Source organism: Camelus dromedarius, chromosome 4, assembly GCF_036321535.1.
Source record: "Camelus dromedarius isolate mCamDro1 chromosome 4, mCamDro1.pat, whole genome shotgun sequence".
Lineage (NCBI taxonomy): Eukaryota > Metazoa > Chordata > Mammalia > Artiodactyla > Camelidae > Camelus > Camelus dromedarius.
In genome coordinates, this window is record NC_087439.1 from 5,814,305 (window position 1) to 5,828,506 (window position 14,202).

At 53.1% G+C, this 14,202-nt stretch overlaps 1 protein-coding gene across 1 annotated transcript in view; it reads right to left on the reverse strand.

Annotated features, from left to right (window-relative positions):
- The window catches only part of MYO7B (myosin VIIB), an 89,290-nt gene that overhangs the window by 42,621 nt on the left and 32,467 nt on the right, over positions 1–14,202 (reverse strand). Inside the window, exons 6-14 of the mRNA XM_031451202.2 lie at positions 12,365–12,486; positions 11,060–11,202; positions 9,021–9,134; positions 7,409–7,562; positions 6,933–7,009; positions 5,766–5,885; positions 5,325–5,467; positions 2,080–2,290; positions 1,300–1,435 (exon numbers count right to left, since the gene is read on the reverse strand). Coding sequence (XP_031307062.1) covers positions 1,300–1,435; positions 2,080–2,290; positions 5,325–5,467; positions 5,766–5,885; positions 6,933–7,009; positions 7,409–7,562; positions 9,021–9,134; positions 11,060–11,202; positions 12,365–12,486 — 1,220 coding nt within the window. The remainder of the gene's footprint in view (positions 1–1,299; positions 1,436–2,079; positions 2,291–5,324; positions 5,468–5,765; positions 5,886–6,932; positions 7,010–7,408; positions 7,563–9,020; positions 9,135–11,059; positions 11,203–12,364; positions 12,487–14,202) is intronic.

Sequence of the window (14,202 nt, forward strand, 5' to 3'; positions counted from 1 at the left end):
ATAGTGCACGGAACTATATTCGATATCCTGTAGTAACTTATGGTGAAAAAGAATATGAAAACGAATATATGTATGTGTATGTGTGACTGAAGCATTGTGCTGTACACCAGAAATTGACACAACACTGTAAACTGACTATACTTGAATTAAAAAATATATATATATACATACACACACACCAAAAAATGGATTCGAAATGGATCCATTTTAGTCAAAGCTAAAAGAAACCAAAACAAAGAACTCTTAGAAGAAAACACAAGTAAATCTTGGAACAGACAACAGTTTCTTAGTCATCACACAAAAGCACAAGCAACAAACGAAAAAGAAGGTAAGCTGGACTTCATTAAATTAACACAGTTGTGTGCTTCAAGGACACTATCAAGAGAGTGAGAAGATGTCCCAGAGAATTGGAGAAAATATTTGCAAATTGCATATCTGAGACAGTACTTATAATCAAAAAGAAGACAGTAGCAGGTGCTGGTAAGGAGCTGGAGAAATAGGAACCTTCATGCAGTGCTGAGCAGCATGGAAAATGCTGCAGCCACTTTGGAACACAGTTTGGTGTTTAGGCAAAAAATTAAACAGAATAACCCTCTGACCCAGCAATTCCTCTCCCAGATGCACATCCCAAAGAAGTGAAAACATTAAACAAGTTTTATGTAGATGTAAAAACTCGTACATGAGTGTTAGTTGCAGCGTAATTCATCAGAGCCCCAAAGTGGAAACAACCCAGATGTCCATCAACTGATGAAGGGATAAACAAAATCTGGTGTATTCGTACAGTGGTATATGGTTCCCAGATATAAAGAAACAAAATACTGACACGTGGACAATGTGGATAAACCTTGAAGACATGCTAAGGAAAAGAAGTAAGTCACAAAGACCACATATCGTATGATTCCATTGACATGAAATGTCCAGATGGAACAGGCAAATCCATAGAGACAGAAATCAGTGGTTACCTAGTGGTTGGGGAGGGTTGGGGGCAAATGAAGACTGACTGGGGGTTTCTCTTGGGGGTTCTAAAGGTCTAAAATTGTGGCTGCCCAATTCTGTGACTATACTACACAGCACTGAGTGGTAGACTTAAAATGGGTGAATTACATGGTGTGTGAGTTCTCTCTCAACAGAGCTATTGCCAACAGAACAAAACGAAACAAACATGCCTGGTCCATTGTCTTCCCCCGTCCCATTGCTAGCTCTGCCAAATGACCTTGTCCCCTTGGCCTGTTTTTGCGTGGCCCCCTGGGAGCGATCCGGATTTGGAAGGAAGGGGCCGTGGAGAGGGGCTGCACCCACCTTCTGCCTGGTAGTACACATCGCCGGCAAAGTGGGCGATGCCAAAGCGGGCGTCGTGGATGTTCTTGGGCTGCAGGAAGGCCTTGTTGTTGGCGTGGACACTCTGCAGTTTTTGCACTAAGGTGTTGTCTGTCCCCTGGAAGAGCAGATGCCCTGTGGGCTGAGGTGCCAGGGTCCAGCCACCCAGAGGTCAGTGAGCACACCTCCCAGGTCTTGGGGGGCTCCCTCAAGGGGACAAAGCAACTGAGCTTCGAGTGACTGAGGGCCTTTCTACAGACAGCAGATGGATACTCAGGGGTTGGCAGCTTGTTGGGGTGAGTGAGGGCCCAGGCGGGAGAAGGGACTGCCCACCACCGGCTCCCCTGCCCCCCTTCCCTACAGCTGTCCAGGGACCATAGCTCCGGCTCCTCGCTTCTCTGGATCTGAGCTCTCACTGACTACATATGCGAGCCCATCTCCCTGAGGACAGTCAGAGTCCCCTGAGGGTGAGAATGAAGACATCTCCTTCTCTTTCTTACACCCTTTGCAGCCCTTGGCCCATGAGGCTTAACAAGTCCCCTCTTGGTGTATGCTCTTGAGTCTAAATCATCAAGTGGGAGGGAAGGTGGAGACAGTGGGCCTTCCTGGAGGAGGCAGGCCTTGAAAGAGAGGAAGTCTGGTTGGGCTGGGGCTGGTCTGCTCATTCCCAGCCGAGGTGCCAGAAGCCCTGGGTAGAAGGAGGCCACCCCAGGGGAATTACCCACACTCAGGGGCTCCGCTGTCGGGGGTGCAGGGGCACACCTGTGGGAAGTGGCTCTCCTCATCCAGGAGGGAGATGATGCTCATTGGCTTGAGGGCCAGCAGGTCCAGGGTGGGCCGGTTGTCCGTGTAGTGGATGTGCTCCCAGGGGATGTTCTCCGAGTGGTACTCCTCTTGCTCCACGGTGAATACATGCTGCACGAAGAGCTGTTGCAGGTGCTCGTTGGCCAGGTTGATGCAGAACTGCTCGAAGCTGCGGGGCAGGGTGGGCTCAGTCCCTGCAGCAGCTGGCTGCTGGCCCGCCGCCACACACCCCCACACACATGCACACGCTGAGACATGCACAGCCTCCCTCCGCCTCCGCCTCCATCACCTCCTCCAGCCCCACTGCAAACGGACTCAGAGAAAGGAGGAGGCTCTGCGTATCACCAGGCCCCCACCTTTGGCCCCCAAGGTCCTCTGCCAGGCCTGCCTCTCCTGACATGGAGACAATCCTTAGGGGACCAAGTGTCCTGTAGCAGCCCCAGCTCCATGGGCAAGTGGCTTTGGCATTAAGATGAGCTCCTGGAGAGCCAGTATGACAGCTGGGCTCCTCTGCATCAACCAGACATACTCCTCACCCCTGCACTGATCCTCTAAGGTTCCCTGCCTCAGAAAACAGCCCCTCCGCTCATTACCTAGGCTCAGGTCAGAAACCAGGCAGTCTTGCCTGACCCCCCACTTCCCTCCTCCCCAACTCCCATCAGTTGTCAAAGTCTGGTCCATGCTCCCTCCAACACAGCACCTGACCTGTTTCCTTCTGTTCACCCCAGCCCAGCTGCTGCCTTCACCCAGGCCACCCTTCTTCCTCCCCCAGAGGACAGTCATGGCCTCCTTGTGGCTCTCCCTGCCTCCAGCCTCACCTCTCCAATCACTCATTAGACATTATGGCTCATTAGACAGCCATTCGGGGGAGCTTTCGGATGGGCAGATCTGACCATCCTCTCCCCCTGCTTTGAATTCTCATGGGCCTGGTTCCCCGTCGTTCACAGGAGCCAGAAAGATGGTGACACTGGCCTGCCCGTCTCTGCCGGGGGTGGCCCCGGTCACTCGGCTCCTCACAAGGCTGCAAGGGCACCTCGCCCTTTCCCACCTTTGAGTCTCCACACGTGAGACCCTCCCTCCTTTCTCTGACCGGCCCGTCCCACTCATCCTTTGGGTCTCACTTGGGCATCTCTTCCTCAGGAAGGGTTGGCCATTAATTTATGCCAAACCTCGTGGTGCCTGAGACTGGTTGTCCAAAGTCTGTTGGCCCAAGGGATGCGGGAACAGGAGTGCCACGTGCTCTGCTCCCAATGCGCTGCCTGGAGAGCATCCAGGGAACCCTCACAGGAGGTGGAACGGGCAGGTGACTGGGTACCGAGTGATATAGCACTGCTCGCTCCTTCACATGGCCCCACTGCAGCCCTGTCTCCAGCCCAGCTCATGGCTCCTTCCGGGAAATGCCCCTGCATCCATGGCCAGCTCCCACCCCCCAGCTACTCATCCACCTCCACAGTGTCCAAAGTTGGGCTTAGTCTGCTCAACTGCTCCTCTCAATGATCAGAATCACTTTTTGGTTCATGGTACCTTAGAGCTTCCATCATGTTGGGCTGCGTTTTACCAGCCCTGCCCCATCCCACCTGCCCCCAGTGAGCTGGTCCTGGAAGGCTACAATCCCAGTGTGCTTGTACTTGGAATGCCTTGACGATCTTGGCCAAGGGGTCTTCTCACACTTCATCTGGAGGCAGGGCCTTGGGCAGGGGCACGCCAAGGACAGGCCAGCCCCTGGCTCCTCTGACAGTGCCCATGGGCCTCTCCTGGGAGCTGAAACTGAGCAGGACCTGGCAGGACCCTCCCGGGTACAAAAGCACCTCCATGCCCTCCCTTTCTTATTTGTAGACAAAGGCTCTAGTCTCCTAGGCCTTCCCAGAGTTCCAAAGAACAGACTCAAGCAGTTGCTAACTAGGGAAGTAAGGGAATGCAGAGACAAAGGAAAAGCAGTCAAGAAACAATAGTGCAAGAAACTAACACAGCACTGTAAATCAACTAAACTTCAATTTAAAAAAAAGAAAGAAAGAAACAATAGTGCAGTAATAGTCTCAGCTCCTCCTCAAGGGATATCCATAACTACAACCAGACCAGGGGGAGCATGGTGACTACAGGCTGATCACAAGCACATAGATCTCAGACTGGTTGGAACCAGGAGGTTGATCATTAAGATTCCTGAAACATCACCCTGCTACCTCACCACCAACCAATCAGAAGAAAGTCTACAAGCTGATTGTGCACACTGCAATTCTCACCCCTAAAGTTGCCTTTAAAACCCCTTCCCCAAAAGCCATCGGAGACTTTGGGTTTTGAGCATGAGTTGCCTGTTCTCCTTGCTTGGCACCCTGTGATAAACACTATACTTTCCTTCACTGCAACCTGATATCAGTAGATTGGCTTTGCTTGGGGTTAGGTGAGCAGATCTGAATTTGGTTCAGTAACAGAACCAGTCCTAGGCTCTGTCCTGCCCAGCATTTTAAATGAACCAGTCTCACCTGGTAAGCAAGATTGCAGGTAGGATGCTCCCTGCTTGCTTGTTTCACAGTCCTCACTTCCTCATCTGAACTCCTGCTGCCACTTGATAATGTCCCAGAGCATCTCTTGTCTTCATCTGGCTCCCCTCACCACCCCTGTCTGCCCCCATACCCAGCCTTCATCACAGTCTCAGCTGGGAATTAGTTTTCTGCCCTGCCTTATGCCTCCAGCTCTTCAGCCTCCAGTCTGGGATGCCGGGACCCTGGGACACTGGATCAGAAGGGTCTTGCCTCACTTTCCCTCTGCCAAACTCAAAAGCCAGAGAAAGACTACAAAGCCCCAACCTTCCCCCATCACCTAGGATGACATCCCACCTAAAGAAGCAGTCAAACTGGTATTATTGATTTCCATTCCCTATTAACTTCGTGTGATAATTTCTGCTAGTTCATGAGGAAAGCAGACAGCTCAAGAGGGGTGACAGCTGCTGGGGCCCCAGCCTGACGTCTGGGGATGCTTTTACTTATGTGACACTATCTGGGCACATTGGGGATGCCAGGGGATGTGCATGGATGGCCTCGCTGAGGAAAGACACAGGCCTACTGAGGGGCTCACCGGGGCAGCTGTGAGCGGAAGTGAGAGACCCTGCTCCTGGGCCCCCAGGGCAGGAATGGCCACCCTCTAGCCAACTCAGAGAGCACAGTTTATCTCCCACTTTCTGAGGGCAGGTGAACTGCTCTTCATACCTATTTTTCTGGAAATTTTCAAAGCCAAAGATGTCCAGGAGGCCGATGGTCCTTCGTACATTTTTGGGGTCCTGGGTGGGTGGGGTGAAAATTGCAGTGTTGATCTTCTTCACGATCCACAGGAAGAGGTGTCCGTAGATGCCCTGAGGAGACATGGGGTAGAGCCCGTGGCTTTGACGCACAAGAGGCACTTGCCCCTGTCTCAAAGTTTCCCTGGGAAGTTCCACACTGTGGATCTCACGGACCTACCGAGGGATACGATCCCCACTTTAAGACAAGAGACCAAGTCTGGAGAGGCGAGGACGCCCACAGTCACCAGGCAGGTGACTGGCAGAGCTGGGACTTGCCCAGCTGTCCCTGCTCTTCCCAGTTGTTCACTAACAGGCAAGGAGCCGAATTTAACAGAGAGACCCATGGGCCCCTTCTCCCACAGCTCTGTACCTTGACAAAGGCATCCCTCCGGTCCACGGCCTGGGCGATGTTCAGGGGCCTTGTGACAAACTCCCCACGGACGGTGATGGAGTGCTTGGTCAGACAGTCTCGGAGGGCCTGGTCCTTCACCTGGGAAGGCAGGAGGGGGCTGGCATCACGGAGCAGGGCTCCAGCACTCTCTCATGACCTGACACCCTCCGCCTGAGGCCTGAGGGCAAGAGATGCTCATGACTAGGGCCAGGCCAGATCAGAGCCAGAATTAGGATCCCAGTCCAGGGTCAGCCTGAGCACTGGGGTATCAGAGTTTTCAGGAAGGATGCACCACCTGGGGAGGCCCCCAGCATGCTGGTTGCTTGGTTGACCAGTCCTGTGCTGGTCTTCTGGTGACAGGTCCCCCACTGGGTGGACCCGGGAAAACCACGGGCAGGGAGGGTTCTGAGGCCAGATCATTGACAACCAAAGGCACTCCTGCCTGGAGGCTGAAGGCCCAAGGGAGCAAGAGGAGTCCGGATGGAGTCCCTCCCTCCATGCAGGGAAGACTGAGTTGGCAAAAACCCAAGTTTCTAAGAACTCTGAGCCAAATGAAGAACATTAGCGGCAAAATATGCCTACCTAATGTGGTTCCTTTTTTTTTTTTTTTTTTTTTTTTGCTTCTGATTCTATCAATTTCCCACCGGACCTGTCAGTGGGGTGTGATGGACATCACGATGCCCCGCCCAGTGCCGGCCTCTCTTACACCAAGCCGAGGCTCTGTTTGGTCTCTTTCATAACGTGGAGGGCTGATGTTCTGAGCTCATGCCACTGTCCCAGAACAGCACCACCCAGGGAGGAGAACTGGTGGCCAGGACACAGGGCGGGGACCTTTTGATATCCAGGCACTGGGTTATGGGAATGGGGAGAGCCTGAGCATGGGTCGGGTGGAAAGTTGAGTAAAGGCCACGGACGAGCAGGTGGATCCGGGAAAAGGGAAGAAACACCTGTTACAGCCAAACCCATCACTGCCACTACTTTGTCAAGGATTAGCTCCACAGCCTTGCCCCGATTCCCACCCCCAGGACCTGCACTGCGTCACAGAGGAGCTTAGGGATTGAGCTGAGAGCTCGGGAGGGGCGGTCTGCCCAGGCCCCTGGGGTCCCTCACGGAAATGGAACCTGGCAGGTACAACGGCCAGGGTACCTCCAGTAACTTCATCGCAGTGGGAAAGGCAAGCGTCTCCATCACATCAGAGGAGTCCAGGTTCTCGAAGATCGCAGCTGCAGAAAGAGGAGTGACCCTGAGTGGCAAGGGGCCTGAAGTGATGGGACAGAGACCCCGAGGAGGCAACCCCAGAGCCACACATTAGAGACAACTGCCACCGGGGCTGAGGCACTGCCTCTCTGGACACTGCTTGACAGCCATGGCCTCCCTGGTGATGATCAGCACCTTAACTGTGAACCACTCTTGGAGGACCCTGAGCTTTGACATCCTCCCCCGACCCCATGAGGCCTCCAAAATCATAGCCAAAATTTTCAGTGTATTTTCCCAAGATGGGGTTAGATCGTGTGACCTCGGAGGGCCCTTCAGGTGAGAACTCGCAGGGATTTCTTCCTCCTCTGTGCCAGTCCCCCCATCTTCCTCCCCATGGGGTGTATGTGGGGTGGAAGCAGCATTACCCATGAACTGCACATTCCCCAGGTGGAGGATGGCGGCCAGCAACTTGCTGAGGTCCCAGTTCTCAGAGTCAGAGAACAGTAGGATCTTCATAGCGGAGCGGACGTGGGCATAGTCCTTGGTGTCATCGATCCCCTCACAGGAGGTGCAGTTGCCCTACAGGATTGTGACATCAGCTTTCTGGGGCCACGTCACCCCACCCCTCCTCCACTGTAGGGCCATAAGGCAGAGGCATGTCAAGGACTCAGCCAAAGGGCCCTGACCTGATAAGTGACACTTCATAGGCTCTGGGTAGCTCCCAAGGGGCCACCTGGAGGCCCACGCTTAGAAAATACACAAAGCACTTGAAGGCAGACTCATGGTAACATAGAGACAGTGTGCCTGGGCTCTGTAGCCAGCACAAAGGCACGAGGTACCGTGTGGCCTCGGCCAAGTCACTCAGCATCTCAGCCTCTATCTGCCAGCCCTCCTTGGTGACACCCGCCTCACCCTCTCGGGGGCATAACAGGGGTTCATTCTTTTAGCAAACACTTTCCAGGGCTCACTATGTGCCAGGCCCTGTGCTACGTGGTGGGAATTCAGAAATGGACCGATCCAGCCCTGCTGTGGGAGCTGTTGTATCCAGCAAGGGCTGCAGGAAGCAAATGACAGCGTCCCAGGCACTGAGACCTAAGTGGGGCTGGGGCCAGCCCTACTGGGAACCAGGGAAAGGCTTCCTGGAGGAGGCATCTCAGCAGGTCCCACATGCTGAGCTTCAGAGCAGCATAGGGGAGAGAGGGATCTAAGTAGAGAATGGCTGGAGCTGGGCTGAGGTGGGAGGCAGGGCCAGGGGCTGAGAGGAGGCTGGGGTCGTAGTTGAGGGGGGAGGCTGGTGGATGGTGGGCCCTGGGGGGACTTGGAAACCATGGCAAGGAGCCACAGGAAGCCCATGAGGAACTGTAATCAGACCCGTGCTCTGTCAGCCTTGTTCTGTGGGGGGATGACAGATTGGGGGTCAAGTCTGATGTGAGGGGGGACCCACGAGGAAACTACCATTAGGGTCCAGGCAAGAGACGATGAAGACTTCCAGGCAGTGAACTAGGAGTGAGGGGCTAGGAGGAGAGAGGTTCGGGGATGATCTCATTCAGCCCCTTCTCAGCAGCAGGCGCTGCACTGTTCCGGGCATGGGAACACAGCCCAGAGCAAGACCCCGGCCTCCTGGAGTTCAAGTATTAGGGGCACCTATGAGGGTGGGTGATTGGGATAAACCCAGGGAGGAGAAGCGTGGTGACGACTCCCAGCGCCCTGCTGGAGGACCACGAGGCTTCTGTCCACCGGGACCGACGGGAGATGAGGTTTGTGGGGCAGGACCGTGGGCTCAGTGGGAGACAAGGCGGCACCCAGACAAGGGTAAGACTATGACTGTAATAAAGTGGGTACCAAACCCAGAAGGGGTGGAGTGAGGAACGGAAAAGGAGAGCCCTCGGTCCCTGCCCAGAGTTCAAGCCTTTAGGAGTCTGTAAACCAAGGGTGGAGCGGGAGCTGGTCGCCTTCCTCTTTCTCAGTTGCTGAGAGATGGGGGTGGGGCGAGAAGGGCGGGGCCGGTGGGCGGGGCGGCGAGGGGCGGGGCCTCACCATCGTCAGGTAGTGGTACTCCGAGGGCGTCCCCAGGCCCAGCAGCTGCTTCTCCTCCGCGCTCATCCCCATGAGCATGCAGTAGAAGATGTGGTAGTTCCGCTCCTCCGGGGCCTGGCAGAGAGGGAGTTCCAGAGTGTTCGGGGGCTCAGGACTGTCCCCTGACCCAGCCCTGTCCCTGCTTCCCTCTGGCATTGACCCAGGAGATGGCCTGGTGACTGTCCCCCGAACTCATGGCTCCCGGGTGCTTCCCTGAACCCTGACCACTCCTCGCGGCTCAGAGTCGCAGGTGAGGGAGCGTGTCAGGCTTCAGACCAGGCTTTCGGACTCAGAGCCCCTGCGCTTTACTGTCTGCCCTGAAGTCTTCCTATTCACCCCTTGAACCCCTGGGGTCTGACATCCGCTGGTTTACCTAGCCGGGCCTTCTACATTTTTAAACATTATTTGCGAACGCAGCCCCTCTGTGAAATCCAACTGATCCCGAGAATATAGTGTTAAAGGGGGAGAGTTTCCTGACACCACGCCTTCCCCCTCCTCAGAACCATTTAATGGTCTGGGTTCCTTTCTAGATACTACTGGTACATTTACTTACAGTGCATCTATGAAACGTGTGTTTTTATTTTCTAGGCAAGAAGATATGTATTGTTCTTCGGCTTTCTCTGCTTCCTCTCAGTGTGTCCCTCGCCTGTCCTCCTGCACTGACACAGGCACACCTCCTCCCCCTCCACAGTATAGCTATGCCCCCACATTGAAATCTCTTTTCTTATCATGGATGAGGCTTGTCTCAGACCTGCTTTAGAAGTCTCCTGTCCATTCTAGGGTACCTCTTGTTTTGTTTTGGTTTTTCTTTTTAATTCTGCCATTTTAAAAAATTTTATTTATTTTGGGGGTAATTAGGTTTATTCATTCATTCATTCACTTATAATGGAGGTGCTGGGGAATGAACCCTGGACCTTATGCACGCTAAGCACATGCTCTACCACTGACCTATGCCCTCCCTGCCTTGGGTGCCTCTTTGGGTAACTCATTTTGTGAATTCACCAACCACTGTGTGAAGAATTATAAACTTCCACCAAGGGCAAGCTTAGGAGTAAGAGGGACTCTACCTCTTCCTAGTTCTGTGACAAGGGATGAGTTACTGAACTTATATGGCCTCAGTTTCTTTATCTGTACAATGGGGAGAAAGAAACCCATGTCTCAAAGTTGTCGTGTAGATCATGCAGGGAAAAGCCTGGTACCAGATGGGGGTCCTTAAAGGTGAGCTTCCCTCTTCAGCTTGCCAAGGTGCCCAGGTGTCTGTCAGTCCTCACACACAGCCCCAGTCCCCATTCTGAACCTCCCTCTGCGTGTGTGTCCACGCACGTGATCATGCACACATATGTCAGGGGCTAGACCCTCGTATGACAGCACCGTACCCCCAGCAAGGCTGCATTAATTCTGCCGTTGTGGGTGCCCCACTCGGATTCCTGTCATCCAGGATGGCCTCCTTGATTTGCAGGGCCCAGTGCAAAATGAAAACATGGGGCTTCTTGCTAAAGCATTATTAAGAATTTCAAGATGGCGACAACCAAGTACAGGCCCTTCTGAGTGCAAGGCCCCATGTGACAATACAGGCCACATGCCACCTCCTTTCCTGGCCAGGTGGTCTTCTGGACAGTGTCATCTAGGTCTTCGTGCCACAGCCCCCCAAACACCTGAAGGTACAGCTGAGGACTGGCCTGGCCTCAGAATGAATTCTAGTAAAGGTGAGCAGTTGTAAGCACCAAATAATGAGGACAGTGACATAGGTGGAAAATTCAAAACAGAGAATCCTCTCATTTCCTTGAATATTAGGGAAGAACCGTCATTACCCAATCCTAGGGGTCCTTGGTCCATCTCAGGCCAGGGTTCAGTGGCAGGAAGCTAAGGCCTATGGGGTCTGGGGAGGAGGGGAGGAGGGACCCCTCTTGGAAGCCTCCCCAAGCCCCTGACTCCCCATCCTGGGGCGGGTGGAGTCTCCCCCAGGACGGGTGGATGGGTGCAGCAGGCGGAGGCCTCACCTGTCGGCAGACGCGGGACTTCTCCAGGAGAAATTGCTCGATGCGTGCCCCCTCAATCACCCCACTCGAGTTGAAGTAGATGTCTATGTACTTCCCGAAGCGGCTTGAGTTGTCGTTCCGGATCGTCTTAGCATTTCCAAAGGCTAAGGGCCAGAGGAGGGTGCCCATGATGGGAGCAGACAAGTGAAAACTTACTTTTAGTGGGGTCATCTGGGAAGGCTTCTCAGAGGAGGTGGCCAAGCCCAGAATCGAAGGATGGGTAGGACTGCACCAGCCAGTGGTGGCAGCCAAGGGTTTGCTAAGAGGAAGGCAACATGCAGCTAAAGCTTCAGAGGTCAGAAAGCAGAAGGTGTGCTTTCAGGGAGGGAAATTCAGCTGGAGCATGGGATACAGGAGGAAGGCAGTGGAAGACAGGTGGGATCAGTTAGCAGGTGGGGCCAAGTAGCACAGAGCCTTGAATGCCAAGCTGAGAAGTTTGGGATTAGTCCCATGGTGACGGGGAAGGCAGGAAACCTTCTGAGGGAATGTGGGCTTCTATGCCTGTAAGGGTTTGTCAAATCTCATAAAGCTGTACCTCAAAAAAGGGTGAATTTCTACTGTATGTATAGCAAATTACAAAAAAACAAGAGGGACCATGCTGACCACTGGCTGACAGCCTCAGGGCCAAGATCACATGCTTCTGGGCCACCCCTACGAGAGACTGAGTCGGGGTGGTGGTGGGGTGGAGGTGTGGGACTCAGCTCTGGGTCTAATGTGGGATTCCTCTAATTGGCACTTGGCTTCAGAGCTCCCTATAGGGTTGGCCAAGGCTTGTCAGATCTGCGTCTCATCTTGAATCTCACCCTGCCCAATTCTGCTATTTCTTCCCAGCACCCTAGGCTGGAGGCTTTGCCACCTGTTCCCGCCTCCTCCTGCTTCATCTTTAGCACGGGTAACCCCTCAGTAAATCTCCTGCAGTCCTAACTCAAGCTGAGCAACTGCTTCCCAGAGGACCCGAACTGACACACTGGGCATTTCCCAAATTGACTTCATCTTGCAGCCCTTTTTAAAAATGGAATACTTGTTAAGATCCCATGGAAAATACACTTATGAAAACTTAACAGGGTCATCAGAGTCTTTCTTCCCTGTGCTTCCCGGGAGCCCCACACTACCATGCACCCCATTCTTGTCTTTCATGTCCTGAGAAATCCTGAGAAGCCTCTGGGAGTGTGTGGTTTATCCTGTCCGTCCTCACAGCACCCCCTGGCAGGAAGGTGCCAGCCCGCAGGGCCTGGGAAGGAGGCCGGTTCCTGGGGGACCACTTACCTTCCAGGATGGGGTTGGCCTCGAGGACCTGCTGCTCAATCCAAGAATGCTGGCCGCTAACGGTGGCCAGGAACTGTAGGATGAGCTTGGTGGTCTCTGTCTTCCCCGCCCCAGATTCACCGCTACAAAGAGAGCATGTCTTTCATTATGCGTCAATCAATAAAACGTCAATCAATAAAAACAACGATTTTCTCAACACCTCTCGACTCTCCTGCAAACCTACACCAGGCCCGCTTTCTGGGCCAGTCTGAACACGATGTCCTCTCTCTGTGCAGAAATCCTGCCATGTTCACCCTGAGGGTCCCAGTCTGTCTACTTTGTGTTAGCTTTGAGTGTGTTCACCTTGTCTTCCCTGCTTGGCTGTGCAGGCATGGCTGGATCTGGTTCATTCCCAGGTCACTGGCACAGTGCTCAGTGAATGAATGAATGAATGAGCGGAATGAGATGAACTGCAGATGAATGAATGAGACCTGGCCATGCAATGCCTCGATGGAACATTCTGGGAGCAGTGGGGCTATGCTGGCCAGAGGGGAAACTGAATCAGTCCTTTGGGAAAGCAGTTTGGCAGGGGTATCAAAAAACCTTCAGAATTATCTTGCCTTTAGCCTAAGAAAATAATCTTAAAATCAGAAAAAGCCTTCTCCACAAAGCTTCCTGCTCATTAAAGCATTATTTATTTATCACTGCAATTGTGGAAAATTGGAAGTAACGTAAATGAGGGAAATTAGTTATGGTCCCTCCAGTCGGAGAACATTGTGCAGCCATTTAAACCAGGTCTACACAGGGAGGGCTGGCAGTAACGTGAGCAATGCTTCCTAGTTAAGTGAAATGACAGATGTGGGTCGTATTCAGTCTAATTTCAACCAAGTGGGTACAGGAAGTCTTTTCTTCTGAAAATGTCCAACAGTTTTTTTTCTGAGAATATTTTCCTGTAGTTTTCTAAAATGTTCATATTGAATATATATAAATTTCATAATGGTGAGATATGAAAAACAGCTTAATTTTAAAATTACTTAGGGCAGTGGGAGTGGCCAAGACGGCGGCATAGGAAGACCCTGAGCTCACCTCCCACAGGCTCGCCAAAATCACAACCACTTACAGAGAAACTGTTGAAGACGCGAACTGGAAGACTAGCAGAAAAGAAATTCTATAACTAAATACATAAAGAAGGAACCACAGTCAGACGGGTAGGAGAGGCAGAGACATAGGCTAGTCAAGACTCATGGTCAGTGACCCACAAACGGGAGAATAATTACAATTACAGAAGTTCTCCCCAAGGAGTGAGGGATCCAATTCCCCCATCAGCTCTCCAGCCCAAGGGTCCTGCACCCGGAAGATGAGCCCCTAAAATGTTTGGCTTTGAAGGTCAGTAGGATCTTACTTTTGGGAGACCCAGAGGGTGATGAGAGATAGAGACTCCACTCTTAAAGGGAGCACACAAAATCTCACAGGCTCCAGGACCCAGGGCAGAAGCAGTCATCTGAAAGGAGCCTGGCTCAGACCAACCTGCTGATCTTGGAGAGTCTCCTGGAGAGGCAGGAGGCGACAGCAGCTCACCCTGGGGACACAGACACTGGCAGAGCCATTCTGGGAGCTCGTTCTACCATGAGGACCCTGGTGCTGGGAAGCGCCACTGTGGAATCTTCTCTCTAGCTTATTAGCACCGAGACCCAGCCCTGCCCACCAGCCAGTTGGCTTCAGGGCCAGGACACCTCAGGCCGAGCAACTAGCAGGGCAGAGAGACAGCCCCATGGACCAGGAGGCCTGCCGCCTTAAGACCCTCAGAGCACACAGCTGCCTTGGGACCTGACCCTGTCCATCAGAGGACCCAGAACTCA